General features: G+C 38.9%; 1 protein-coding gene across 1 annotated transcript; it reads right to left on the reverse strand.

Annotated features, from left to right (window-relative positions):
- Positions 1-107: 107 nt before the first annotated feature.
- On the reverse strand, positions 108-27201 carry wdr95 (WD40 repeat domain 95). Its single transcript, XM_048161834.1, is given in 33 exon segments — positions 108-567; positions 673-770; positions 897-1075; positions 3201-3289; positions 3376-3415; positions 5067-5205; positions 5312-5370; positions 5446-5544; positions 5784-5952; positions 6039-6098; positions 6785-6830; positions 6922-6976; positions 7107-7186; positions 7270-7289; positions 7291-7326; positions 7328-7378; positions 8261-8363; positions 8525-8676; positions 11674-11779; positions 11976-12198; positions 12955-13024; positions 13237-13354; positions 13609-13655; positions 13740-13785; positions 14075-14167; positions 14499-14584; positions 14706-14936; positions 15301-15366; positions 15539-15622; positions 15722-15775; positions 24899-25006; positions 25008-25158; positions 26852-27201. Coding segments are annotated over 33 exon segments (3330 nt in total). The 5' UTR covers positions 27070-27201; the 3' UTR covers positions 108-413.
- Positions 27202-27860: the final 659 nt, after the last annotated feature.

Here is a 27860-nt window from a genome sequence, read left to right on the forward strand (position 1 = left end):
ACATTTTTCTAGAAATCTCTTTAAAGGTATAGGTTACCACAGGTTATGTTGAGCTTCTGCTTATGTTCGCTGATCAAAGGCAGTCAATGGAAGGAAATCTGACAGCATTTTGTCATCAAAAAGATTTTAATGTGTGTTCTGAAAATTAACAAAGTTCTTGCAGGTTTGGAATGACATGAGGGTGAGAAATTAATGACAGAATTTTCATTTTTGGGTGAACTAACTCTTTAATGTTTTAAAAATGGTTAGAAAAAAAACAAAAATAAAAACAATTGAACCCTCATGGAAATAAACATGGAAAGTGCATGTCTTTTAATCATGAGATGATATCTAAAGAAAAACAATCTCCACTCCTTTGATAGCACTGTTATGTTATTTGTCATCATCCTTGTGTTCTTATCTTAGCACACTGACTAGTCATCTGCATTGTTGGATTGGAATTTGGAGAGATCTGGTCTTTTAATTGTTGGAAGGGTAAAAATAAGGTCTGAGTCCTCAAAAGTGTGGTAGTCCTTGAGACTCATTCTGTCTGAAGTTCTGTTACGTTTGAATTTTGTGTGGCACTCCCTGCGATCCATAAAATCAGAGAAAATCCAATTTGTTACTCTTTAATCAGAAGACTTGGTTTACATTTAGATGTGTGTTTTGATCTACATGAAAATATACACTAACCTCTTGCCAGGCTCAGACAGCCACCAGGAATTGCTGGGTCCATCTTCGAGATCTTTGAGGATTGATGAAGGGTCACTTTCATCGATAAGGACATCCAACTGCAATTAAAGCACATTAGGATTTTTTAGAAGCCAGATTTTAAAAACCACCTGAGCCATTCTTGGGAAAAACAGAGCTTTATAAAACAACCCCTACCCACACATGGCTTCATCCAAATATCTTACCTCACTCTTTTTATTTTTAGTTTCCTCAGAGTTTAAGACATCTGACAGATTGGTCTCTCTATCCAGAATGGGTTGAGAAGGCATGCTTAAAGGATCTATGAGAATTTCAGAGGGAACAGCCGGGTGCTTCCAAGAAGATGGTGTGTCAATGCTCCACTTCTCATTTTGTCCAAATGTACCTGTGGAGTTCAATGTAGTTTAGATTGTTAGTCATTTGATTCCTGAACAAATGTCTCTAATAAATTTTTTTTTTTTTTTTTTTTCAGTGAATCAGACACGTACAGCTTATGTCTTGTAAAACTAAAAATTGAAAATTTAGACTTTATGTTTTCAAGTAGTTGCCTATAGGTCTACAAAAGGTATGGTCACATTAAAGATCAATTGTCAGTATTGTACACTGTAAAAATGCTGGGTTAAAAACAACCCAAGTTGGGTTGAAAATGGACAAACCCAGCAATTGGGTTGTTTTAACCCAGCGGTAGGGTTAAATGTTTGCCCAACCTGCTGGGTAGTTTTATTTAACTCAACTATTTTTTAAAAATTACTGTATTGCTTAATTAAAATTAACCCAAAGTATGTTGGAAATGAACATTTATTAATGTTCAATGAATAAGTATTAAACAATAAACATTTATTAAATTGCCTTTTAATAAATAAATTTTAATAAACTATTAAACTATTAAATTTATATTAATAAAATATTAAAGCTTATTAATAAACATTCACCTTTTGTCTATTATTGTTGCCTCTAATTGCATCTGGTTTTTAATTTCTCAATTAATTTTGGGTTCATTTTAAGCTAGCCATATAGCAATTTTTAAACAATAGTTGGTTTAAATAAAACTACCCAGCAGGTTGGGCAAACATTTAACCCAACTGCTGGGTTAAAACAACCCAATCGCTGGGTTTGTCCATTTTCAACCCAACTTGGGTTGTTTTTAACCCAGCATTTTTTAGAGTGTAGCAGTTGCCAACTTGACAAATTTTGTAACTTGATTTTGACAAGTATATTTTTCAAGTATCTGTACATTATCAAAGTATTTTTTTTCTTTTACTTCAGTATATTCCAAATCAAAATCATACTTTTTACTCAACTTAATTTAATAAAAACATACCATTCCTCGTTATTTTGAACTGAATAAATCACCACCCAATACCCAAGCTGAGACGCGATAGATCAATTCATGAACGAGCCAATTCTTTCCAATGAACCTGTCGAATCGGTTCACAAATTGCACTGAAATATTTATTCATGAAGCTGACTCATCTTGAGTCAACAACTCATGATTCAGTGATCCGGTCAAAATATTGTATTGTGGTAGCTTGAATGATGCAAAATTCACTAATTCCGAATTTTAGCACTGATTATTGTAAATGAAAATCATATTTAAGTCATGGCTAACAGTTATTTCTGAACTAAATCTGCTGCAAATGTGTACATTAATAATAAGTATAATGTATAATAATAAGTATGGTAAGCTGGTAATAAAATGAAAAATGTTGGCTTATTTGCAGATCAATACATATTCCCCTGGTTTCACTGACAAGGCTTAAGCCTAGTCCCAGACTAAAACGAGCTGAACTGTTTTAACTGAAAGCAACTACTTCAAATATGTCAGAGCCATTGCTTTGTCTCAAGATGCACACCAGTAATGTTTTTTTCTAAGGCACATTTATAAAACCTAGTTAGATTTCCTAATTGAACTAAGTTATAATCTTGGCTTAATCTAAGCCCTGTCTGTGAAAACATGCCATTAAATGTTTGTACTAATCTTTCTTTTTAGCTGCTGATAATGACTAGTACTCTAGTACTGACTAAAATAAATAAGCATGGTTCATCAATCTGCACTTTAAATACTAAATAAAATCAATTACTTGTATACTTTTACACAAGTAATTTTTTAAATTAGTACTTTTACTAGAGTAATATTATATTAGGGTATCTGTTATTTTACTCAAGTACTTGATTAGTGTACTTTGTCCACCACTGATTCTAGTAGTCCCTCAGATCGCAGCTTGAAATAGAACCAATTCATTAGTGTCATTCATTCAGGTGTTAAACTAGACTTGTGCTGAATGGTTCACTAAAAAGAACCAACTCAAGAGTCATTATTCCAGAATCAGACTACATTGGTTACATAGATTTAATAGCGGTGTTGTGGAACCGCAGAATAAGTATTGAAGGGCAACGCTGTCCAAGTATTTTAATATGATATTTAGTACGATACATATTGGTAAAAGAATGCACGTCACAGCCTTTACTTCCAGAAAAAACCCAAACATCTAAGCAACTTGTAGATGTACCTATAAACTCCCCATGAATACTCCACAACCGCACTGAGAAGTCCATTGAGGAGGTAAGTAGAAACTGGTCCTTGTCAATTAACTTCAAGCTTTAGAAGGAATTATGGTAACAATGTTAATGAGATGCCTTTTTTAATAACAAATATTACTGAAATATTATTTTCACTTATTGTACCTAGTGATGCTGCTGATGTGTGCACGCCAGAAGTTCACCTCTAGAAATGAATAACACCACATCAAGACTCAACATGAACAACAACAAAATCACATACAGTGGTGTTGTGAATAAATGTTTGCTCCCTTGCTGATTTTTTACTTTTTTTGCATGTTTGTCAAAAAAAATCATCAAACAAATTTAAATATTAATCAAAGATAACACAAGTAAACACAACATGCAGTTTTTAAATGAAGGTTTTTATTATGAAGGGAAAACAAAATCCAAACCCACATGGCCCTGTGTGAAAAAGTGCTTGCCCCCCCGTTGTTAAAACATAACTGTGGTTTATCACACCTGAGTTCAGTTTCTCTAGCCACACCCAGGCCTGATTACTGCCACACCTGTTCGCAATCAAGAAATCACTTAAATAGGACCTGCCTGACAAAGTGAAGTAGACCAAAAGATCCTCAAAAGCTACACATCATGTTGAGATCCAAAGAAATTCAGGAACAAATGAAAAAGAAAGTAATTGAGATCTATCAATTATCATGGTTAAGGTTATAAAGCCATTTCTAAAGCTTTGGGACTCCAGCGAACCACAGTGAGAGCCATTATCCACAAATGGATACCTTCCCAGGAGTGGCCGGCCGACCAAAATTACCCCAAGAGCACAGCGACGACTCATCCAAGAGGTCACAAATGACTCCACAACAACATCCAAAGAACTGCAGGCCTCACTTGCCTCAGTTAAGGTCAGTGTTCATGACTCCACCATAAGAAAGAGACAGGGCAAAAATGGCCTACATGGCAGAGTTCCAAGACAAAAACCGATGCTGAGCAAAAAGAACATAAAGGCTTGTCTCAGTTTTGCCAGAAAACATCTTGATGATCCCCAAGACTTTTGGGAAAATACTCTGTGGACTGACGAGACAAAAGTTGAACTATTTGGAAGGTATGTGTCCCATTACTTCTGGTGTAAAAGTAACACAGCATTTCAGAAAAGAACAACATACCAACAGTAAAATATGGTGGTGGTAGTGTGATGGTCTGGGGCTGTTTTGCTGCTTCAGGACCTGAAAGACTTGCTGTGATAAATGGAACCAATAATTCTGCTGTCTACCAAAAAACTCCTGAAGGACAATGTCCGGATATCTGTTCGTGACCTCAAGCTGAAGTGAACTTGGGTTCTGCAGCAGGACAATGATCCAAAACACACCAGCAAGTCCACCTCTGAATGGCTGAAGAAAAACAAAATGAAGACTTTGGAGTGGCCTAGTCAAAGTCCTGACCTCAGTCCTGTTGAGATGCTGTGGCATGACCTTAAAAAGGCGGTCCATGCTCGAAAACCCTCCAATGTGGTTGAATTACAACAATTCTGCAAAGATGAGTGGGCCAAAATTCCTCCACAGCGCTGTAACAGACTCATTGATTGCAGTTGTTGCTGCTAAGGGTGGCCCAACCAGTTATTAGGTTTAGGGGGCAAGCACTATTTCACACAGGACCCATGTGGGTTTGGATTTTGTTTTCCCTTCATAATAAAAACCTTCATTTAAAAACTGCATGCTGTGTTTACTTGTGTTATCTTTGATTAATATTTAAATTAGTTTGATCTGAAACATTAAAGTGTGACAAACATGCAAAAAAATAAAAAATCAGAAAGGGGGCAAACACTTATTCACACCACTGTATAAAATGAGGACTGTCCTTACTTTCAGGAGGGTTTTGTTCAGGTTCCAGGGCATATTGCTTGACATTGTAAACGTAGATGAATCCGAAATGATCGGCTGTAAAAAGCATGCTGTCATCCTGCATTAAAGCCAGTTTCACAATCGCCTGCTGATGCTGAGACTTAAAAGATTTTGATTAGAACCTTTGTCTTATTCTGTTGACACTGAATTAATTATCAAACTTGAGGAATGATACATTATATAAGCTATGAATACATGATACTTACAGCCTGAAAAGATGTGATGAACTTCCCACCATTCAGAACACTCCAGAAATTAACATAACCTTTGAAAGAGATGAAATACGTTCTGCAAATTGTATATGAACTGATCATTTTATTCATCGCAAAGACCGGTTTACCTTCAGAATCTGAAGAGACAAGCGAAGCAGAAGAGGACAATTCAGGAACAAATGCTCGGGTCTTTAAGAAGATGAGGCTCAGCACACTTGTGCAGTGAACTATTGTATATGATTAAAAAACAACAAACGCATAAAGTCATCAACACCTCAAAACACATTCACAACCACAAAATGAACAGAATTAAATTCCATCTCACTCTTAAATTAATAGTTCATCTAAAAAATAAAAGTAGTCCGTATGAGTTGTGCATAATATAGGCTACGAAGTTTTCATATTACAGATTTGATTTAGGATCAGAAAATCTGAGATCATAAAATTCATGGGAATATTGGCATACCAGGATGACTGCTGCTTTGTTGAGGGGTCAGTTGAGGGGTCTTGAAGTGACACAGTATGCGTTCAGACACTACATTCCATACGATGATCTCCCCGTCATAGCTGCCAGTGGCCAGGTGGTGTGGTGTGCATTGAGCAATGCACAGGATATCTTCTTTGTGTCCATTCCTCTGTGTGTGAAATATTAAACACATTCCCAAAGTGCCCCTGGGATTCAAATTACATGTGTGTAAACATGGGTGTAAGTTGCTAATACCACATCGTCCTGCCAGTAAGGTTTAGGTCCCTGAATCTTCTGAGTTTCCTCTTTGGAAGCCTGTCAAAAGAACCAAAAATTAATAATCTGGCCAAGAATGGTCCATTCAGATATGCAGAGGCAACCTGACCAACAAGTACTATTCATTCATATGCAAAAAAAGAGGAGAATATTCCATTTGAAGGTTGTAAACGTAAACTTTTGCCCTTTCACAAGTAGAATCACTCCTAAATGTAATATTTTATAGAGGACAGTGGGATCTGTTCTCTATTTCATATTAAATATTCCTCTACCACTGAAAGAATGAATAAATCAAGTTACCCTGAACACTTAATACAGAATTGACAAGAGATGGGAGGGGAAATTTTGAATAAAATTATATGGGTATTATCCAGTTGTGTCATAATCATGCATTTAGGGTATCTCTTTTTTTTCTTTTTTTTTTTTACAAAGCTTGGATTCTCTTTTCTAAAGTGAACAAAAGCTTTTGTAATAGATGGAATAATCGACTGTCATATGGGAATGGAATGGGAATAAACCACACCAAATAGCACTCAAGCACTTTTGAGGAGGGAGGAACACTGAAGTAAATGAAATATGGAAATGGAGTGAACAGCAATAAAGGCGAGAGTACCAGGGGGAAGAAACAGGTCATGGCAGTCAACCATTTTATGAGAGCCATCTGGGGAATTACGCTGATATAAAATAAGGTCGTGAGGGAAGCAGGCTGGTCACTTTATACTCACCAAGTAAATGTCAATCTTGCGATCCCAACCAACAGAAATCACAAATCTGCCAAAACAAATAAAAAAGCACATCAGCCAAAAAATGAGGAGGATAATAACCATGAGGATTATGGCGCTCACAGTCAGCAGAGACTCACGCGTTCCTGTGCAGTTTCAGATATAGGCAGTCACAAATCTCTGCACATTTTCCATCTGGGGAAAAAAAACATAAAGCTTTATAGGAAATATTGGATAATATCTTCAATACTCTGAATAATCAGTCATACTCAAGAGCAAAGCAAATCAATCAAATGCACATTATGAACTATAAGGAATTATTGACCTCTCTTGAGTATCTTCACACACTGGCCATTGTTGAAGTTCCACATCTTAAGGCACCCATCTCTTCCACCAGTTACTAGCCTGGTGAAAATAAAAAAAAATAAAAAACACTGCAAAAAAAGTAATATTTTGCAATGTCATATATTTAATTCAGCTTTAACAACCTCCTTCCACTGGAGTCAAACCGCCATGCAGGTAATTGCAGACTCTCCATGAGCATCCTCCAAACTCAAACATTTGAGCTCCAGTTTCCACATCCCAGACTTTGACAACCTGAATTCAATTAAATACATTAAAGTGCTACATTTAGAAAAGAGGGACTGTTGCTTTACTAAAAACAGCTCAGCTTGTCAAGAGTTGAAATTATATTCTGGATAAAAATGTTTATCTATTATTTGGATCTTACTATAAATTAATGTTAAAGGAACCTTGATTACTCACAATAACAAGCGATTTTAGTCACAATTTTGCTAACCAAAAAAAAGTAGTACGTGTATGCTTTTATGTATGGAGTCAGTAAGCTTTTTTTTTTTTTTTTTTTTAAGAAATTAATACTTTCATTCAGCAAGGACACAATAAATTGATCAAAAGTGACAGTCAAATCTTTTCCACTTACAAAATCTGTTTATTTCAAATAAATGCTTTTTTAAAACTTTCTAATCAAGGAATCTTGAAAAAAATGTATCACATTTTCCACAAAAATTTAAAAAACTTTTAAAAAACATTTAAAAACATTTAAAAAACTCAGTAACAGTCTTTGGTTTCTCAGTAGACGAAAAGATCCTCTTTAGCACCTTTAAGCAGCACATCTGTTTTCAACATTGATAATAATAAGAAATGTTTCCTGAGCAGCAAATCAACGTATTTGAATTATTTCTGAAGGATCATGTGACACTGAAGATTGCTGAAAAATTAGCTTTGTCGTCACAGGAGTAAGTTACATTTCAATTGTAATAATATTTTTCACAATGGTACTGTTTTTACTGTATTTTTTATCAAATAAATGCAGCCCTGGTAAGGATGAGAGGCTCACAAACATTGTAAAAATTGTACCAGCGGCAAACTTTTAAACGATTTTTTAAACGGTTTTCTGAGCGGAACAGAGCATCTGCATCCTCAATGTATTTCATGGAGATACTTCTCAAAACCACTCACCGAGCCCTCAGAGCAGCTCACCACCTGCTTAAACTCATCACTGTATCCACAGCACAACACTGGCTCTTCATGGGACAGAATCTGATTGCCCTTAGGCTGTGGTCTACAACAGATGGCATATGAAAGGAGAAAGGAAGCAAAAAGCATGACAACTGATGCTGAATGATATTATAGTTCTAACTAAATACATTTAAGCAACTTATAGCCAACTGATATTCATAACAGGCTTTGAAATCTTTGTTATATAACATCCAAGATACATACTTTGTCTGAAGGGATAGTAAGGCGAGAGAATCTGCAGCAATGTAGAGCCCCTTTACAGCTGAAGAGTAGAGGCACGCAGACAGTTCTCCCTGGATATTACTTGCTTCTGGATCGGCAGTAAACAGACACGTCTCATCCTTAATGTGCCATATCTAAAAAATAAAAAAATAAATAAAATGTCATCATAAAAAAATAATACATTTTCATATTTATGTTGCACCGCTCTAGGACTAGTTCACAGAAAATGAAAATTCTGTCATAATTTACTCACTCTCATGTTGTTCCAAACCTTTATGACCTTCTTTCTAACGTGAAACACAGAATGAGAATTTTAAAAAACATTCTGCCTTCTGTTTTCAAAATAATTGAGGGCTGGGGCTGTCAAGCTTTGAAAAGGATTCAAAAGTGACAGCATCATAAAAGTGGTCCTTGTGACACCACCACACCAAGTCTTCTGAATAGCTTTGCATGATGAACAGACTAAAATTTAAGTCGTTATTCCATGTTAATCTTCCCTTTTGTGGGCTGTTTACCACTGTAACTGGTTCATCGAGTCAGTATTTTGTACTCGACAACCAGATCAGACCGATTCATGAACGAAATCATTCAGACCAGTTTAGTGGACTGGATCAATGGATTCATAGAAAAAACTATTTAAAGGATTAGTTCACTTTCAAATAAAATTTTCCTGATAATTTACTCACCCCCATGTCATCCAAGATGTCTTTCTTTCTTCAGTCGAAAAGAAATTAAGGTTTTTGATGAAAACATTCCAGGATTATTCTCCTTATAGTGGACTTCAATGGCCTCCAAACGGTTGAAGGTCAAAATTGCAGTTTCAGTGCAGCTTCAAAGGGATTTAAACGATACCAGACGAGGAATAAGGGTCTTATCTAGCGAAACGATTGGTCATTTTTTTTTAAAAAAGTAAATGTATATGCTTTATATAAACAAATGATCGCCTTCCAAGTGCTTCCGCCAAAACGCACTTTCATATTCTTCAAAAAGCTTACGCTGTACTTCCTACGCATTCCCTATTCTACTTACGGAAAAAATTTAACTGGCGCTGCGTTCGTTCCGTAAGTAGAATAGGGAAGGCGTAGGACATACAGCGTAAGCTTTGAAGAAAGAAAAACATGAACATCTTGGATGACATGGGGGTGAGTCAATTATCAGGACAATTTTATTTGAAAGTGAACTAATCCTTTAACTCAAAGAACGATTCCTTGATGAACTGGACTGGAATGCATCAAGGGGAGATTGGGTGGATTTAACTATGTCTGACTTTAACAGACTTTGAATACACTTCATTGTCATAGTCATATGGATCTTTTTTTTTTTTGTGGTGTTTTTGGGAATTTTGGAGCTTGACAGCCATGTTCTTATTCACCTTCATTATACTGACAAGAGTGATAAGGATATGCTTAAGAAATTCCCCTCTTGTGTTCGGGATATATAGGTGAAAGAAAGTCATATGGGTTTACAACAACTTGAGTTTAAATTCTGGCAGTGGCTATTTGTACTAAGCACACTAAGGGCCCTATTTTAACGATCTAAACGCAAAGTGTAAAGCGCACGGCGCAGGTGCACTCAGGGCGTGTCCAAATCCACTTTTGCTATTTTAATGACGGAAAAACGGTCCGTGCGCCGGGGCGCATTTTTGAAATGGGTTGTCCCTATTCTCTTAATGAGTAATGGGCGTGACGTTCAATAAACTAATCAAAGTGTCATCTCCCATTCCCTTTAAGAGCGAGATGCGCTCGCGCCATGGCGGATTGAGTCAGTTAATATATATGTGTGTGTATTGGCACGATTGTTCAATTAATTAGCCAATTTCGTTCATCATTATAAGTAGTAATAGGCTGAATTGAAAATAGGTAGCCTAATTCTAATACACACAATTCATCATTACATTTTTATATTTATGTAGCCTACACAATAATATTATTTTACACTGTAATCCTTTTGTTTTTAATATTTGGCATGTTTGTGTGATGCGCATCCCTGTGTGTAATAAGCAAAGTCAACGCGCACTGTGGACGCGCCCAGAGGCGCAGTTTCTACCAACGCGCTCTAACAAAAAATATTGCGCCATTGACTTTAGACTTTAGACCAGGTTTGAGTTGGTCTATGGCACAGTCTATTTTCAGCTCCTTAAAATAACAATGCGCCTGAACACACCTCTTTTTTAGACCAGCACGCCCATGGGCGCACTAACTGGCGCAAATGCATTTACTAATTTAAGGACGTGGCGCTGAACGGGAAAACGCGAACGGCGCCGGACGCAAACACACTTGCGCTGCGCCTTGCATCGCATTGCGCCGGGTGTATTATAGGGCCCTAAGTGTAAATAGCATATTTTCTCAGCGATAGATGCTATTTACACTAAGTGAAAATAGCAATATATTGATTTACACTAAGTGACAATAGCAGCATTTTCTTAGCGATATGCTATTTACACAAGGTGAAAATACCGATAGATTCTATTTACACCATGTAAAAGTATCAGGTCTTTGCAATAAGAGTAAATAGTAATTAGATCCTATCTATACTTTATATTGGCAGATACTACTTGCATACTGTTAATTTACAAAAATACAGAGTTGCAAAAATATTATGTGTAAATGATTATATTTATTAAAATTATGAAATGGATGCTGCCTTATTAGCAGAATTAAAACCCTCCGTACACCTTCACCTAATGCTTATAACAACTTTTCTTATTATTAAACACTTGTTCCCAGTTTATTTCCACTTTTAGAACATTATTTTCATTTTTAGTGAAAATAAATGCGAGTCGATCGCGTTAAAAGCCAGGTTTGCGAGTCTGACTCACTACTGCTGCACCACCAAAGATGTTGAATTTTGTACATCTTTTTTAAAACCTGAGTGGCCCAACCAGACATTGGTGGGCGGAGCTAGTGTAAATAGCGTTTGCCAACAAGGGATGCTATTTGCACTTAGTGTAAATAGACACTCTGTTAAATTTTCACTTTAATAAACATTAAAGTGATTTTTACTAATTATGTAGATTTAGTTTTCTTTAGCTCAGTTTAATGCTTGGCTTTTTCATATTAAGAAGATTTAAAACACTTTTTTGATTAAATATATCCAAATTTGATTTTGGATTTTAGTAATTAATTCCTCACCTTAGCAGTCTTGTCTGTGGAGACTGAATAAATGTGCCCTTCTTCTGAGGAGATACAGAGGTAGGAAACAGGGGCATTGTGACCTTTCAAAATCCCTGTTGGTCTTCTGCCATTTCAAAATGTAAAATTACTAGCCTGGCATTGAACATCAGTATTTGATGACACAATATTATCTATGTATATTTCATTTTTTCTGACACCAATATAGATCAGAGAAAGAACAAAAACTAAGATGTTTAAAAGAATTGAAATCATAGAGATGCCACTTTATGAAGAAGCTATCCTGAGGATATAAGGCATACTTAGGGACATAAGGATTCCACATGCGCAACAGCCTGTCCATCCCACCAGTGACCAAAAGATTTTGCTTCTCACAGAAATCAAAGGTCATGACTCCTTTAGGAACGCTGAAGATTGTTTGTTTGCTGGTTGCCCTCTGTGTGACCTTTGTAGACTTTCCCTTTTCGCTCACTTCTGTCATCTCTCTCATCTCCTCTTGCATGTAGGTTGATGGATGAATGCATCCTAATTAAAAACAGATTGCCAAACATTCACACACATCCACATATCCACTCAAAGAGATCACAGCTGACAGATTCAGAGCCCTTTTCCCCTCTTTCTGAGTCACGGTGTGTTATTCAAATGGGTTTAACCGGAGCTTCATTGCATTGAGAGTTTTGACAGATCTCTCTTCTGGCATTAAACATGCAAGACGCCAGAGTTGCTATTTTCTTCCTTCTGCCACGTTAGACATCACTGAGAAAGAAGTGAGAAAGGAAGACACACTATTTTCTACACTGAATGTTTAGGTCAGATTTCACTCTAAAATCAATAGTAAAAATATCTCAAATTATATTTTGCATAAATAAAATGAATGCTATTTTTAGGATCATCCAGATTATTTTTTTTTTTTTTTGTTCTGTGACATTATTTTCATTCAACTAAGCACATTTCGACCCCTATTCTCATTATCATATTGTGTCTGTATGTTTTCCTTTTCCTTGTATTTCTCATTATTTTTAATTATGATTCTCATTGCTGTAATACAATAATGAGGAGGAAAATGTGCTTAACAGCCATGAAATAGTGTAAAAAAAAAAAAAAAAAACTCAGTCCTAAGAATAGGCTTCATTTTATTCAGGCAAAAATATAATTTCTAATGTTTCCTTTTGATTTTGGGGTGACATCTAATCCTATTAAAAGAGAAAAAAGAAAATAAACATCCCACTGTACTGCAAAAAAACAAAAAAAAAAACAATAGAAGTCATTTTTAAATATTACCTATAACAAGAGCAGAGTCTTCATGCCCTGATGAGGATACAATGGCAGGTATGCTTTGAAAATATTTCACCTGAATTGATAATAAAATATTGTTAGATTTTAGATGCTTATTTTTTCTTTGGGAAGAGAGAGAGAGAGATGATTATAAAAAAGTATTTCATTAAAATATTTCACTGTCAGTATCTAATGCACTGACAGAATATTTGCAATTGAATAACACCAGGATGAGAAGACAATGAAACATTTAAATGAATAATAATAATAATAATAATAATATTTAACCTTTGACACCCAGTCTTGGTGGACTTTCCATCTGATAAATGTTATTTCTGGAGACTGAACGGCACGGTCAAGGCGTATGTTTGGCACGCTGTCAACCTGCGGTAATCTTTTCCACAATCTAGGGCATAAATGCATTTAAAAAAACGTACAAAAATGTACAAAATATACTATACAAAGGACTGTTCCTATGCCTGTTTGGTTTTTGCTTATGTTATCAGAATAAACAATTTAAGGCCTTGCGATTTCACCCCCCTTCCCCCCATATATTCATTAATTTATGAAGATTAGAACATGCCTGTATGACTTGTTATTATAATTTTGTTTTAAAAAAATGCACATGGAAAAATTGTACTATTAAGAAACCTTGTTTACCTCAGTTTCTCCCTGGTTGATGTTATTAGTAGGATGTTCACACAGCCCTAAAGTGCCAAAAGCTTTGGGATTAGTTAAATACATTGCATCTCATGAAATTCATATGTGTAGGACTGCCTTCGTTTACTTACCTGAGTATCGCCATATACAATGATACAATCATCTGGGCCAGTAGAGCTAACAAAACCAGAGTACATTTTTAATTACAAGAAAAGCAAACATTGGCATATCATCAAAGAGCGTAGTGTGTTCTTGTTCTTAAATATTTCAGTACAAAAAAATTGCATAAGACAGCATAGAATACCCTTATTATTTTATTTTGTTTGGTCTGTTATCTAATATCATGTTACATTAAATGCAGAACAAATTATTTTTTTTAACTAAAACCATATCTTAAAAACACTATTAATAACTTCATAAAACAGCAATTACATGAATGTGTCTGACATGGATCTGGTCTGCTCACCAGTAATCCAGGTTTAAAGGCACAGTTTCTAGTGCACTCAACTGACAGCAAGGCTCTAAAGAGGAAAGCTCATAAAACTGGATCTCTCTGGATCTGTAAAGTGAGAGAAGAGATGTTGTTTGGATTGACTGAGGGAAAGGCTGAGATCAGATGTGGCTGTTATATAAAAGAAAATGTTTTTCCCATGAACACTACAAAGTTACAACTTGAGCAGAATAGCAGAGCAGTCCCCAGACTGCTCCAAGGGAATCGTCCCTGTAATAACTGTAAATTGCTTTGGATAAAAGCATCTGCAAATTGACTACTTCATCTTCATTTGAAACAACATGCCATAGGCAAAAATCTTCCATAGAAAGGTTCTGTAAACTGCAGTGTATTATAAAGACTGTAATGTAAAAATAAATGTATTTTCAGAGCAGTTTACCCAGTTCCAATAATCAGTTTGTTGTACTCTGGCATTGGCACAAAATCTGTAGCCCATTTTGGTTTTCGAATGACATCTCTCTCAGGCTGGATATAGTAAAAGAGAAATGATTCAAATGAAATATGGGATTCATATAATTAAAAAATGAAGAAGAGCAGGAACAAGAATGCAGGAGATGTAAACAAATAAAATGTAAATGTAACCCACAAACACATTCTTCTTGCTCTTCAAATAAAGCTTGGGGGTCCAGAAGTTAACAACTCCATCTTCTCTTAGAGTCACAACGGTGCCATTAGAAGGCAAGTGGATTCTCACAACAGGCTTCCCACGTTTTAGAAACTTAACGTTAGCCGGCAATACAAAGGCTGCCATTTTACTGCGACGTATGGTCTCTTTCTTCGCTTCGTACTCCAGGTATATGTATGTGCAGAACTCATGCTGAAAGAAAGAGAAGAAGACATAAATAGATTTTGTTTTGGAAGTGTTTTCATTATTTCATGGTAAATAATGAGTACATATGTATATATACACTGTATAAGAATCAGTAAAAAATATATATATTTTAAAAAAGGCCATCAGCAGTTCGATTTTTGTATTCAAGTTTGGATATTAGGAATAAATTTAATTGTAAACTTAATTCTTTTGTTTGAAAATGTTTGCAATGAGACCCATTTTTACCACTTGCTCACAAAAATTTTTCATATGCAAAAAAACTTAAATGCAACGGTGCATTTGACAAATTGTCATTTCATCTAAGTGAACAAGTTTAAGATTTAAAGAGGAAACAGTGAATTATTCATACCCATTCGATTTTGCCATCACAAGTGTAATCGATCTTCATGAATAGCTGGTGAATGTGAGATTCTTTCTGTGACATTTCAAAAAGTGGGTGGGAATACAGTGAGAGAGAAAAGACTGTTCAATCATACATAGAGATTTTAGGCCTTGGGTCTCCGTTAACAGGATATAACTGAACACAAAAACCTCTCAGTACAGTACTTTTACAGTATTTTTAATATAATGGTTGCAATCATACTTACAACTCCTTTCAAACCTGGGCAGTTTTTCACAACAGATTTGAATTCTGAATAATCCAATTTATGGATGCCAGCCTTTGCAAACTCCTGCTCAAGAAAACAGATAATTTAAAAAAAAAAACATATTTTGTCTAATTAATCATTTAAATTAGATTTCCAAATAATCTAAATATTTTGAATACTTACATCATAGGCCAGTTTAATTTTCTTTAGATCATCAATGGCAATCATATTCTCAATCTATGTTGGACAGCAAAAATAAATTAAACAAGGCAAAAATCTCAGAATGTTTGATGGAGCATGTGTTAAATGTGCAGGTCTCTACAGAGAGGTTTGTAAGAAAGAAGATTAACAGAGATGAACATCACAGAGTCACTGTATGGAGGATGCTAATTCAACATAGTATAAATCGACAAGTGTTGTTTGACATTTGTTGGATGATCAAACAGCACCCTCCAGCATGTCAAAATATGAAACAGCTGCTGGTTTTTGACAGGTTGCTGTCACATGTTCTGCTCCTTACAATAATGAATTCACTTGAAATTGAAATGGCTTCAATGCAACGTGATGCCCTTTAATTATGTTTTGGATCAAAAAGCCAAATGCTCCATCAGTCTGCAGAAAATCAAGAGATTACATGCCAGTCAGTCAAACCACCTACCATGAATAAAGAAAAGATATGATGAAATGATGAAAGATATAAAATATAGTCAAACCAAAAATTATTCAGACACTATATATATATATATATATATATATATATATATATATATATATATATATATATATATAAAGAAAAGATATGATGAAATGATGAAAAATATAAAATATATAGTGAAACCAAATATTATTCAGACACTATATATATATATATATATATATATATATATATATATATATATATATATATATATATATATATATATATATATATATATATATTTTTTTGTTTTGGTTTTTTTTTTTACTAGTAGGTGCAGGACACTATAGTTCATTTATGTAAGTGAGGATAGCAAAATACAGTAAACTGTGACATATTATACCCAAAAATTCTTCATACAGTGGACTACCAGTAAAACTGATAAAAATTTGGGACCAAAAAATATTCAGACACTTTGACCTGACCATGTTTTGCTTAAGTGTTATCTGACATAATTAAGATTTTTTTTTTTTCTGACACAGTTTAACTCTGAGATCTTTTCATATTTTATTACCATTTTTTAAACTATAGTGAATAAACTGTAATAATGAATGAAATGTTCAAGGTGTCTGAATAAATTTTGGTTTGACTGAGGTTCCTTTCTGGAATTTTGGAGTTTTTGCTTTTATAAATTGCTAAACCTTAGATTATAAATAGAAAGGTCTGTGCAATTTGTTAGCAATTTTTCAAAATTCATATTTGAGACTGTATTTTGTGAAAGTCTCTTTAGACCAACCACAGATCTCAATTTACTCAATTGCAGAGGGAACCCAAGGTAATAAGAAGAGTGACTTATTAAGGCCCATTCACATCAAGAACGATATCTATAATTAACGATAAATATATAGTTCTAAAAAATCTTTCTAAATATAAAAGAATAGCACTGTCCACACCACTGCTATAACGCTAACGATATAGAGAAACAATATCATTGGGATCACATTAAGAACGATTTTTTTCCAGCTGTTGAACAATAAAACACTGACAGCCAATCAGAATCCATTCTGATTTAAGGGCTTGCGTATTTAAAATGGCAGACGACACTGCGGAGAAAGACCAGGTCCAGAAAAATTCACCACTGTTTGCCAAGTCAAACCCCTTTTTCAAGGATACTTTAAAGGATTAGTCCACTTTCAAATAAAATTTTCCTGATAATTTACTCACCCCCATGTCATCCAAGATGTTCATGTCTTTCTTTCTTCATTCGAAAAGAAATTATGGTTTTTGATGAAAACATTCCAGGATTTTTCTCCTTATAGTGGACTTCAATGGCCTTCAGAAGGTTGAAGGTCAAAATTACAGTTGCAGTGCAGCTTCAAAGGGCTTCAAATGATACCAGACGAGGAATAAGGGTCTTATCTAGCGAAACGATTGGTCATTTTAGAAAGAAACACGTTCATTCCGTAAGTAGAATAGGGAAGGCGAAGGACATACAGCGTAAGCTTTTTGAAGAGTATGAAAAGGGGAAGTACGTGCACGGCGATCATTTGTATTTATAAAGAATATACTGTTGTATTTTTTTCGAAAATTACTGATTGTTTCGCTAGATAAGACCCTTATTCCTCGTCTGGTATCTTTTAAAGCCCTTTGAAGCTGCACTGAAACTGTCATTTTGACCTTCAACCGTTTAGAGGCCATTGAAGTCCACTATAAGGAGAATAATACTGGAATGTTTTCATCAAAAACCTTCATTTCTTTTCAGCTGACGAAAGAAAGACATGAACATCTTGGATGACATGGGGGGGGGGGAGTAAATTATCAGGAAAATTTTATTTGAAAGTGGACTAATCCTTTAAAGAAAACAGATATATGGAAAACGTCTCGGGTTACGTCTGTAACCCTGGTTCCCTGAATAAGGGAACGAGACGCTGCGTAGTCGCTTTGGGAACGCCTCTGCGTGATTACGTCTTGAAGCACTCGTGAAATCAAACCAATAGTGTAGCGGGACGTCAGAGCGGGTGACGTCACGGACCAGGAAACTATAAAGCACCCCTGAGAACAAAGAACGCCAGCTTCTGATATGGATGAAGCAGACGCTCACAGGCGTGCAGGGAGTATGGCTAAGCTACGCAGCGTCTCGTTCCCTTATTCAGGGAACCAGGGTTACAGACGTAACCCGAGACGTTCCCTTTCATGGGAACATCGACGCTGCGTAGTCACTTTGGGAAGGCTATTCCAACTAGGCCATAAGACCAAATGCCTGTAGTGTTTTTATTTCAGGACGACAGGACTGAGGACCCTGGAGTGGAGCCCAAATTAAGGTTATAAAACCTAACAAAAGTAAGCTGAGAAGACCACCCAGCAGCATCACATATGTCTTGGAGGGGAACCCCCGACATCAAAGCCTTTGAGGCAGCCATGCCCCTGGTAGAATGCGCCCGGACAGCTAGAGGAGGGGGCTGTCCGGCCGATTCGTAAGCAAGAGAGATGGCCTCGACCACCCACTTACTCATTCTCTGCTTAGACGCAGGACCTCCCTTATTAGGAGAACCGTAACACACAAACAGTTGTTCAGTCTTTCGCCACAGGGCAGCTCTGTGGACATACGCGTCTAAAGCCCTCACCGGGCAGAGCAGATTCAGTTTCTCCTGATCCGGATTTGTAAAAGGTGGAGGACAGAAGGCCTGCAGCACAATAGGCCCTGGGACATTAGTAGGGACCTTAGGAACATATCCAGGTCTAGGATGTAGAAAGGCTTTGACCATACCAGGTGCAAAGTCTAAACATGAAGGAGCAACCGATAGTGCTTGTAAGTCCCCGATTCTTTTGAGGGATGTTATGGCCAGAAGAAATACGGTTTTGAGAGTAAGGATCTTCTCAGATGCTTCCTCTAGAGGTTCAAAGGGAGCCGCAGCTAACCCTTCCAATACAATGGCTAAGTCCCAGGAAGGCATTTTTGTGCGTACAACAGGTCTCAGCCTCTGAGTGCCACGGAGAAAACGTACAACTAAAGGGTTTCTACCAACAGAAAGACCTTCTATTTTTGCGTGATAAGCGGAAATAGCGGCAATATAAACCTTCAATGTAGAAGGAGTTAAACCCTCCGAGAACTTCTCCTGGAGAAATTGCAGTACTTGACTGATAGAAGAGTGGACCGGATCCACCTGAGAGTGGCTACACCAAGTAGCAAACAATTTCCACTTATACGCGTACAGTTTTCTCGTGGTTGGAGCTCTGGAGTGGAGAATGGTCTCTACAACCTCAGTTGAGAGACCAGATTCTACGAGCTCTGCCCCCTCAGGGGCCAGGCCCACAGTTTCCATATTTCTGGGTGCGGGTGAACTATTGCGCCGCCCAACTGAGACAAGAGGTCTTGTCTGACAGGAATCTCCATGGGGGAGTCTTCTAAGAGGGATACTAGATCCGTGAACCATACTCGGGCCGGCCAGAACGGGGCTACCAATATTAGACGGACCCCGTCCCGGCGAACCCTCTCCAGAATTCCGGGGAGCAGAGCGATCGGGGGAAATGCATACAGACGCAGCCTCGGCCACGTCTGTACCATAGCATCCAACCCCAGAGGGGCTGGATGGGTCAGAGAAAACCACAACGGGCAGTGAGACGTCTCTTTCGAGGCAAATAGGTCGACTTGTGCACGACCGAACTTTTTCCAAATCAGTTCCACCACTTCGGGTGGAGCCTCCATTCCCCGGGCCTCGGCCCCTGCCTCGACAGGATGTCTGCTCCCACATTTTGATGTCCCGGGATATAAGCTGCTCTCAGCGAGAGAAGCTTGCCCTGGGACCACAGGAGGATCTGATGAGCTAACTTGCACAATTGGCGAGACCTCAGACCCCCCTGATGGTTGATATAAGAGACCACCGACATGTTGTCTGACTGAACTAACACGTGATGGCCCCTCAGGTCTGGGAGGAAGTATTTGAGTGCTCGAAATACCGCCATCATCTCCAGCTGATTTATATGCCGAGATCGATGATGGTCCTCCCAAAGACCCTGAGCTGAGCGACCACTCATGATCGCTCCCCACCCTGTGAGAGAGGCATCCGTCGTTAGCATTTTGCAAGGAGCTCCTAGCACAAGACCTTGAGATAGAAACCAGGGCTTCTTCCACACCGCCAGAGCACGAAGGCATCGCCGCGTGACCTTGATTGTGCGAAAAGGGTTTCCCCTCGGAGAAAACCCCCTGGTTTTGAGCCACCACTGTAGGGGTCTCATGTGCAGCAGGCCAAAAGGTATCACGTTGGACGCCGCTGCCATCAGACCCAACATTCTCTGAATTTGCTTCACAGTGAGTGACTGGCCTAATTTCACCCCTTTCACGGTTGAGAGAATGGAATTCACCCGAGCAGGGGACAAATGTGCCTGCATCGAAGTGGAATCCCAAACTACCCCTAGGTAATTGGTAGTCTGAGCCGGTAAAAGCACACTTTTCTTGGCATTGAGTCTCAACCCTAACTTCTTCATGTGGGACAGAACTACATCTCGATGTTGAACTGCCTGTTGCTCTGATTGAGCTAAAATCAACCAATCGTCGATATAATTCAGTATGCGGATGCCCTGGAGTCTCAGAGGAGCCAGCGCTGCATCCACGCACTTCGTGAAGGTGCGGGGTGAAAGGGATAGGCCAAACGGAAGAACCTTGTATTGGTAAGCTTCGCCCCCGAAAGCAAACCTGAGGAACTTCCAATGTGAAGGATGGATTGATACATGGAAGTACGCGTCTTTCAGATCTATTGTCACAAACCAGTCCTCGGACCTGATCTGTGTAGTGATCTGTTTGAGTGTTAGCATCTTGAACTTGAGCCTTTGCACTGACCGATTTAACATGCGTAAATCTAGAATAGGACGCAACCCTCCATCCTTCTTCGGAACTATGAAGTATCGGCTGTAAAACCCTGACTGTATGCTGGCGGGAGGAACCCTCTCTATAGCCCCCTTTTGCAAAAGTGTCATCACTTCTTGTTCCATAACCAGAGACTGCTGGGGGTCCACTACTGTAGCGAGGACCCCGTTGAACTGGGGCGGGCGAAACCCGAATTGTATTTTGTACCCCCTTTCTATCACTTGCAGCACCCATTGAGAAATATTGGGAAGACTTTTCCATTCTTCTAAATATTCTACTAAGGGGACCAGTCTCTCGAGACTGGTCTCTGGTGTTTTTTGAGCACTTGGCTCGACGCCCTGAAGCGGCGCGCCGGCAGGGAACAGTCGAATCAGGTGCTGGCCGACCCTCCTCAGAGGATCGGAGGGGGCTGCCGTGCCCCGAGACACACGAGGTGGCGGGGTTGACAGAACGGCCCCCTGAGGGCACCGAAGATGGGTCAACTTTATGGATTTTAATTTTTCTGGACCCACTCCGGTGGGGGCTGCCCTCGGAAGTCCTGGACCCCATGTGTCAGGACTTTTTCGCAGCCTTCCTGGCAATAATAACAGCCCGCAGATCTGTTTTACCCCGGGAAGGCTTCACTTGTGCTGTCTTACCCGGTCCCCAAGATCTTCTCGGGGGAGCACAGGTGGCAACACTTTGTTTTTGCTGCGCTCTATGCGCAGATGAGGAGCTTGTAGACGGCTGAGGCTGCTCCCGCTCAGCAGCCTCAGCAGAGCGGCGAGGGAAGAACTTCTGAAAGGCTGCAGACTGACGTTTTGCCTCCTGGAACCTCTCGACGACCGATGTTACGGAGTCGCCGAAGAGGCCCTGAACAGACACTGGTGCATCAAGAAGGACTGCCTTATCGCGTTCTTTAATATCTGACAAGTTCAGCCATAAATGCCTCTCCGTGGCCACCAGGGCTGCCATAGACCGGCCGATTGCTTTTGCCGTCTCCTTGGTGGCCCGGAGAGCTAAGTCAGTCGCCTTTCTCAGTTCTTGAATACATTCAAAAGACGCCTCGCCACTCTGATCTATTTCCCCCAGCAGGTCCGCTTGGTATGCCTGGAGGATTGACATAGTATGGAGGCATGAAGCCGCCTGACCCGCTGAGGTGTAAGCCCTGCCCACCAACGCTGATGTTGTACGCAGGGGTCTGGTGGGCAAAGTCGGGGATTTTAATGACGATGCTGACTCAGGCGAGAGATAGCTCGCGAGCGTCTCTTCGACCTGAGGCATCGCCGTATAACCGTATTCTTTCCCTCCCATGATGTTACTATACAGAGATGTCGTTGGGTTATGAACACAGAAATGCGCCGGACTCTGCCACGATCTCGACACCTCGGTGTGGAGATCCGGAAAGAACGGCAATCCCCGGGGCTGAGGTTGTGCTCGGGCAGGGAGAAAGCGCTCATCTAGTTTGCTTTTAACTCGCGCTTCAGGTCTTTCTTCTGGCCATTCAATGTTTAATTTAGCCACTGCCCGAGACAGCACCTCAAAAAGCTCCTCATATGCTGGAGATGCGGGTGGCGGAGCCTCATCTCCAGCGCCGGCGCACGCTATATCCATCTCCTCGGAGACAGATAAGCGAAGCTCCGGTGCCTCCACTCTGGGGAAGAAACCGCTACGCGTGCTTCCGCGGCCAGAGAAGAGGCAGCAGACCTGGCAGGTGAGGGTCGAGATAGGGCAGAACCCGTCTCTAACCCCTCCACCAGATCCATTTGTGAACCCCAAGAACGAAGTCTACGCTGTGCCTCGGCAGCAGCGGGACCCGTGCCCTGGGGAACACTCGCCGCGGCGTCCTCCTTTTTATCAAAGAACGCGCGGCGTGATCGGAGTACACGGAGCGTTAACTTCTCACAATGCACACAGACAGCTCCCTCGAGAGCTGCCTGTGCATGCTCCACTCCCATACAAGCAACGCACATATCATGTGTATCCCCGCCCGTGATGAAACGAGGGCAGGGAGGAGCACATCTAGTGAACTGTTGCTTGCCTTTTTCCGCCATAATCGTGTCTTTGCAATATATATATATGGAACTAATATATATGCTTGGTGACTAAAATACTCTTGTCCTCGGACGAAGAGATATTTGTTTGCTGTGAATAATGACAGACAACACCAAATAAGACACACAATACACAGAGCGCTTGCTGAAGACACAGAAGCTGGCGTTCTTTGTTCTCAGGGGTGCTTTATAGTTTCCTGGTCCGTGACGTCACCCGCTCTGACGTCCCGCTACACTATTGGTTTGATTTCACGAGTGCTTCAAGACGTAATCACGCAGAGGCGTTCCCAAAGCGACTACGCAGCGTCGATGTTCCCATGAAAGGGAACAATCGGTCATATCCTCAAAATAAATGGTGAGAAGTATTAACGATTATGCCAGGCTGGCATATAGCGTAAAATGAAATTACCTCAGGTATCCAGTGCTAGTTTCGACAACATCATTTCGCTTCCGTTAGAGTTGCAGTGAAAAAGACTAGCCGTTGTTTTTATCCCACTATATTGACTTCGTCAGCTAAATTCACTGTTAGACTAGATCAATTACACTATCAGCCTTATTAGCCTTCCGGTTGGCCTAGGAATTGATAATAGTATTGCATCTGCCACAAAAACAATAAGGATTTCAATTAGGACGACAGCATTAAACAGCAAAATGAACATATACATTTACTGAAAACAGCTGAGCTACTGTTTACACTACTGAAAAATGTAGTTAGTAGTGCCCTCCTTGTAGTTATTTGCTCTCCTTCTGATAAATACAGATTGTAACTTTCTTGCCTATTTCATTGTGCAGTCAGATGGCAAATTACCTCCAGCACAAACAAATTTGGGCTTGATAAGACAAACGTAATTGATTTGCTTACTGGGGTGCAAGTTCAAGCACTCTGTTGAAATAAATAATGCATGTCTACTGTGTCATTTCATCCAATCGCTAGTCATGACAGATTACCCTGCAATGGTTGCCCATCCAAAGGTCATCCAACTAATGAATTAATGGATTCTGTACTTGATTCAAAATGTCATTTTAGGCAAAGGCTGCAATTTTGTCCTGCAGAAAGTTAATGATTTGGTTTTGGCATATTTAATGAAGCTTTGGTATATGAGAAGAGTGACCTCCAATGACTATACATTGACACCTTCAGGTTATGAGATTGAAAGATGGTTGGCTAAAATGGCAGTTACAATATGGTTGGTTCTACATCAAAGACTAGGACATAATAAACAACTTTCTGAAGGATTAAGAGCAGATAAAAGATATCAAAAGATACATACTGAACATACACATAGCTAAAGTTGATATAAAAACTGACCGGTCGGTTAGAACAGATCAGTTAAAAAAAAAAAAATGCAAAATTAGACTAATTTGAGGGAGGGCTCTGTGTGTAAGGGGGTGGGGTTAAATATTAATTAAATATGAACATATTAACATATTAAATGTTATATTAAATGTTCACGTATTAGTAAATCGTGAGCACGTTTTAGCAAATCGAGGGAACGACATCTTAAAGACATCTATCAGATGTTTGTAAACAGCAGATGCTTTCTTGCAGACGTACGTGTCTTGGGGTGCGGGACTCCATAAATATTAAAGCATTATATTAAAACATTAAATCAGACTCTAATTTCATATGCAATATTATGGATCTATGAAGTGCCTCGTCCAGCTCCCTAACCCCCTCGTTTATCATTATAACATTTGCATTTGCATACCTTGACCAGTGAGAGATGATGCTTGGGCAAGTTGCCATTCAATCTAGGTAGAATATAATTGTTGGGAAATGCAGCCAAGCAGCAGATGCTGCACAAGTGTGACACTTTGACTTTTACCTTGAGCTCATTGAGGGTGTCAGCAGGATCTGCTCTGTAGCGTTTTCGCATGCTGAGTTTAACATCGTCTCCCAGGGCTAGAGAGTGTCGTCTGGGTTCTTGCTTCAAGAAGCTCTCTCTCTAGCCAAGCAGGAAGCTGTTGGCTCCTCTCAGTAGGGTCTAATATGGACCCAGTAGAGTGCAGAACCCTGTCAGTCTGCATGCCCCGAATCTGGTTCAGTCCAGCAGCTCCATACACTGGTCCAAAATCTGTCGAAATACTGCATAAGAGTTTTGCATTGAATATATCGTTTATCATTTATTTTTTAAGTTATTAAAGGTGCTAAAGAAGATGTTTTGTTTTATACATTTTTGCAATATTACTTGAAACTGTCTTTACTAACTGATAAAAGACTATTTATTAGGTGCACTGAAAGGAATAATATTAATATACATCATCTGTGCACGAGGTAGGGCCTTAAAAACATCAGCCAATCGTTTACGCGATTGGCCCTCTGGCTTGTCAATCACTGCTGTGACGTTCCTTGTGAGAGACGTGCGCGGATTGGCCCTCTGGCTTGTCAATCACTGCCATGACGTTCCTTGTGAGAGACGAGCGCGGCTGCGCTCTCCAGTAACTTTCCACACTCCACAGGCGCCGCGTGCAATGTTTTTGTCCGGAGACAGGAGTAACAACTGCAGATTATGAGTTACCTGCGGTGAATCCGACATAATGAATCCACTAACACGATACAGCGAATGCTGGTGGTAAACATTTGTGTTCCAATACTCGTGCACGAATTTTGGGAGGCGTTCCCTCGAAAGGAAGGGGGGTTGTTCTTACGCATGCGCTCATTTCAAAAACTCAGTAAGTCTTTGGTTTCTCAGTCGACGAAAAGATCATCTTTATCACCTTTAAGAAACAACCCTTTCGTGAGTCACGCATGTCTCAACAGGTAAAAGTAGGCTACTTTTAATAAAAGGTATACTTTTTGCTGTGTGTCATGACCAGTGTTGGGTTAGTTACTCAAAGAATGTAATTTATTACTCGTTCCAAAATTAATATTACTTTACTTATTACTTTCTAGCAACAGTAATTAGTTACACTACTAGTTATATCACTATTCCCTCACACCCCACAGTTGTAGTAATTGTTTATCTTCCCAATAAAATTATTCTAAAATGTTACTAACAACACATTCCTGCCTCATCATTTGACCAAAATCCACATTGGATTGGTAAGAAAATGTTTCGTTTTCCAAAAAGATTTTTAATTAGTAATCAGAGGGTAGGATCAGAGGGATGTGGGTGGGCAAGCCATGTAATGCCAGAGTAAAGTAATGCCACAACTTACACAACAGTGTTCAGATCATCTTTTTTCCTGACAAAACCAATGTAATGGCAATATTTCCATCTGCTAAATGTAAGCTTTTCCATATTCCAAGCTTGCCTTTATGTCTATGGAATGTCCCTATAAAATATGGAAACGTGTGTGTGTTTGTTTGTTAGTGTGCAGATTTAAATTGTAAAATTGTTGTATATTTTACTGTATTTTTACAGAAATATTACAAAACACAGCTGCCCTTTTTAGGGAGAAGAGCCAGGGGTGTATTAAGTCAAATCAAATTAGAGTCAAGCAATGTCTTCATATTTGTCTGTCAAAACATAAATTAATTAATCTTCAAGGACACAAACTGGTACGGTGTTCCAGCATGGCACCAGCATTATCCATATTCCCTGGCAACAGTAAACACTATGAACAACAGGAGGTGTGACACTCAAGGTCAGGAGCTGGAAAATAACTGAATACCAATGTGGTACGAAAACTTGTCCTCATGGAAGTCATGAAGCAGAACAAATTAGTCTCTGTATCAAGACCTGTTTCAAAGTATTGCTGAGCTAATTAAATACTTGAATATGGGAACTGGAAGCCATGTGAAGACATAGATAAATAAAAAGCATAAAGCAGAATACCTGGGCTTGTTATGGGTCTCAAGTTGGGCTCCAGCAGATGAGGCCCGAATTTTCCTGCCTAGCGGCATAACTGGAGAGATCTGACAGTATCTCGTCTTCACGGCTTGGCTTTTGTTCTCTTTAGAGACTGCTTGCTTGTTTTGCGAGGAGCTTAGAGACACAGCACACCTGAGTCTCAGGTTACCTGATACACAAAGCAGAGTGGGGTGGCTACGCATTCATTGTGATGACGAGAGCCGCATTTAAATTGCATGATGTTAAAAATGCCTTTTAAGCAGAAACGCCTGTTCGCCCTATACTGATTTTCTTCATTTTTCAGGGGGAAGAAAACTTTTCTTTGTTTTTGAATAAATTTAAACTTAAGGAGAAAGATATCTGTGGTATTTAGATTGAAGTAAAATTTCTCTCTTCGTTTCTTTTCTACACCTTGCTGTGCATATTTCTACCTCTTTGTTGTGCTCTGCATAATGTATCAGTTCACCTGTCATTATTGATTTATACCTTTACTTTTTCTTTATAATAGTGTTGTCAAAAGTACCAACTTTGATACTAAGTAGGTACTGAAATTTTAAAAATGTGACGCTTTGAGTGCTGTTGAGTGTATTTGTAAACACCTGATAGGCCATTGTATTCACGCACATATCTGTGATTGGCTACAATGATCAACGCTTCAAAAACATGTTGTAAATGGACATCAATGACGCACTTTACTGAGCGCTACAGATACACATGGGAGCTGGTCCACTGATAGACGCCTGCTTTCAAATACTCCGCTCACTCTTTCAAATTCAAATACTCCGGCATGCTTTCAATCGCTCCCGTGCTTTGATTGCAGCCAATCACAGACATATCTGATGAGCGTGTGAACACAATGGCCAATCAGAGGTGTTTACAAATCTGCTCAACAGTGCTCAAGAGATTTATTAATGATATTTTTTAATCTATTTTTGCCAAATGTGGCTTGGACAAATTTCAAAACAAAAAATGAACTGTGTATAGTAAAAATGAT

This window comes from Megalobrama amblycephala, linkage group LG16 (genome assembly GCF_018812025.1).
Source record: "Megalobrama amblycephala isolate DHTTF-2021 linkage group LG16, ASM1881202v1, whole genome shotgun sequence".
In the NCBI taxonomy this organism is placed as follows: Eukaryota; Metazoa; Chordata; class Actinopteri; order Cypriniformes; family Xenocyprididae; genus Megalobrama; species Megalobrama amblycephala.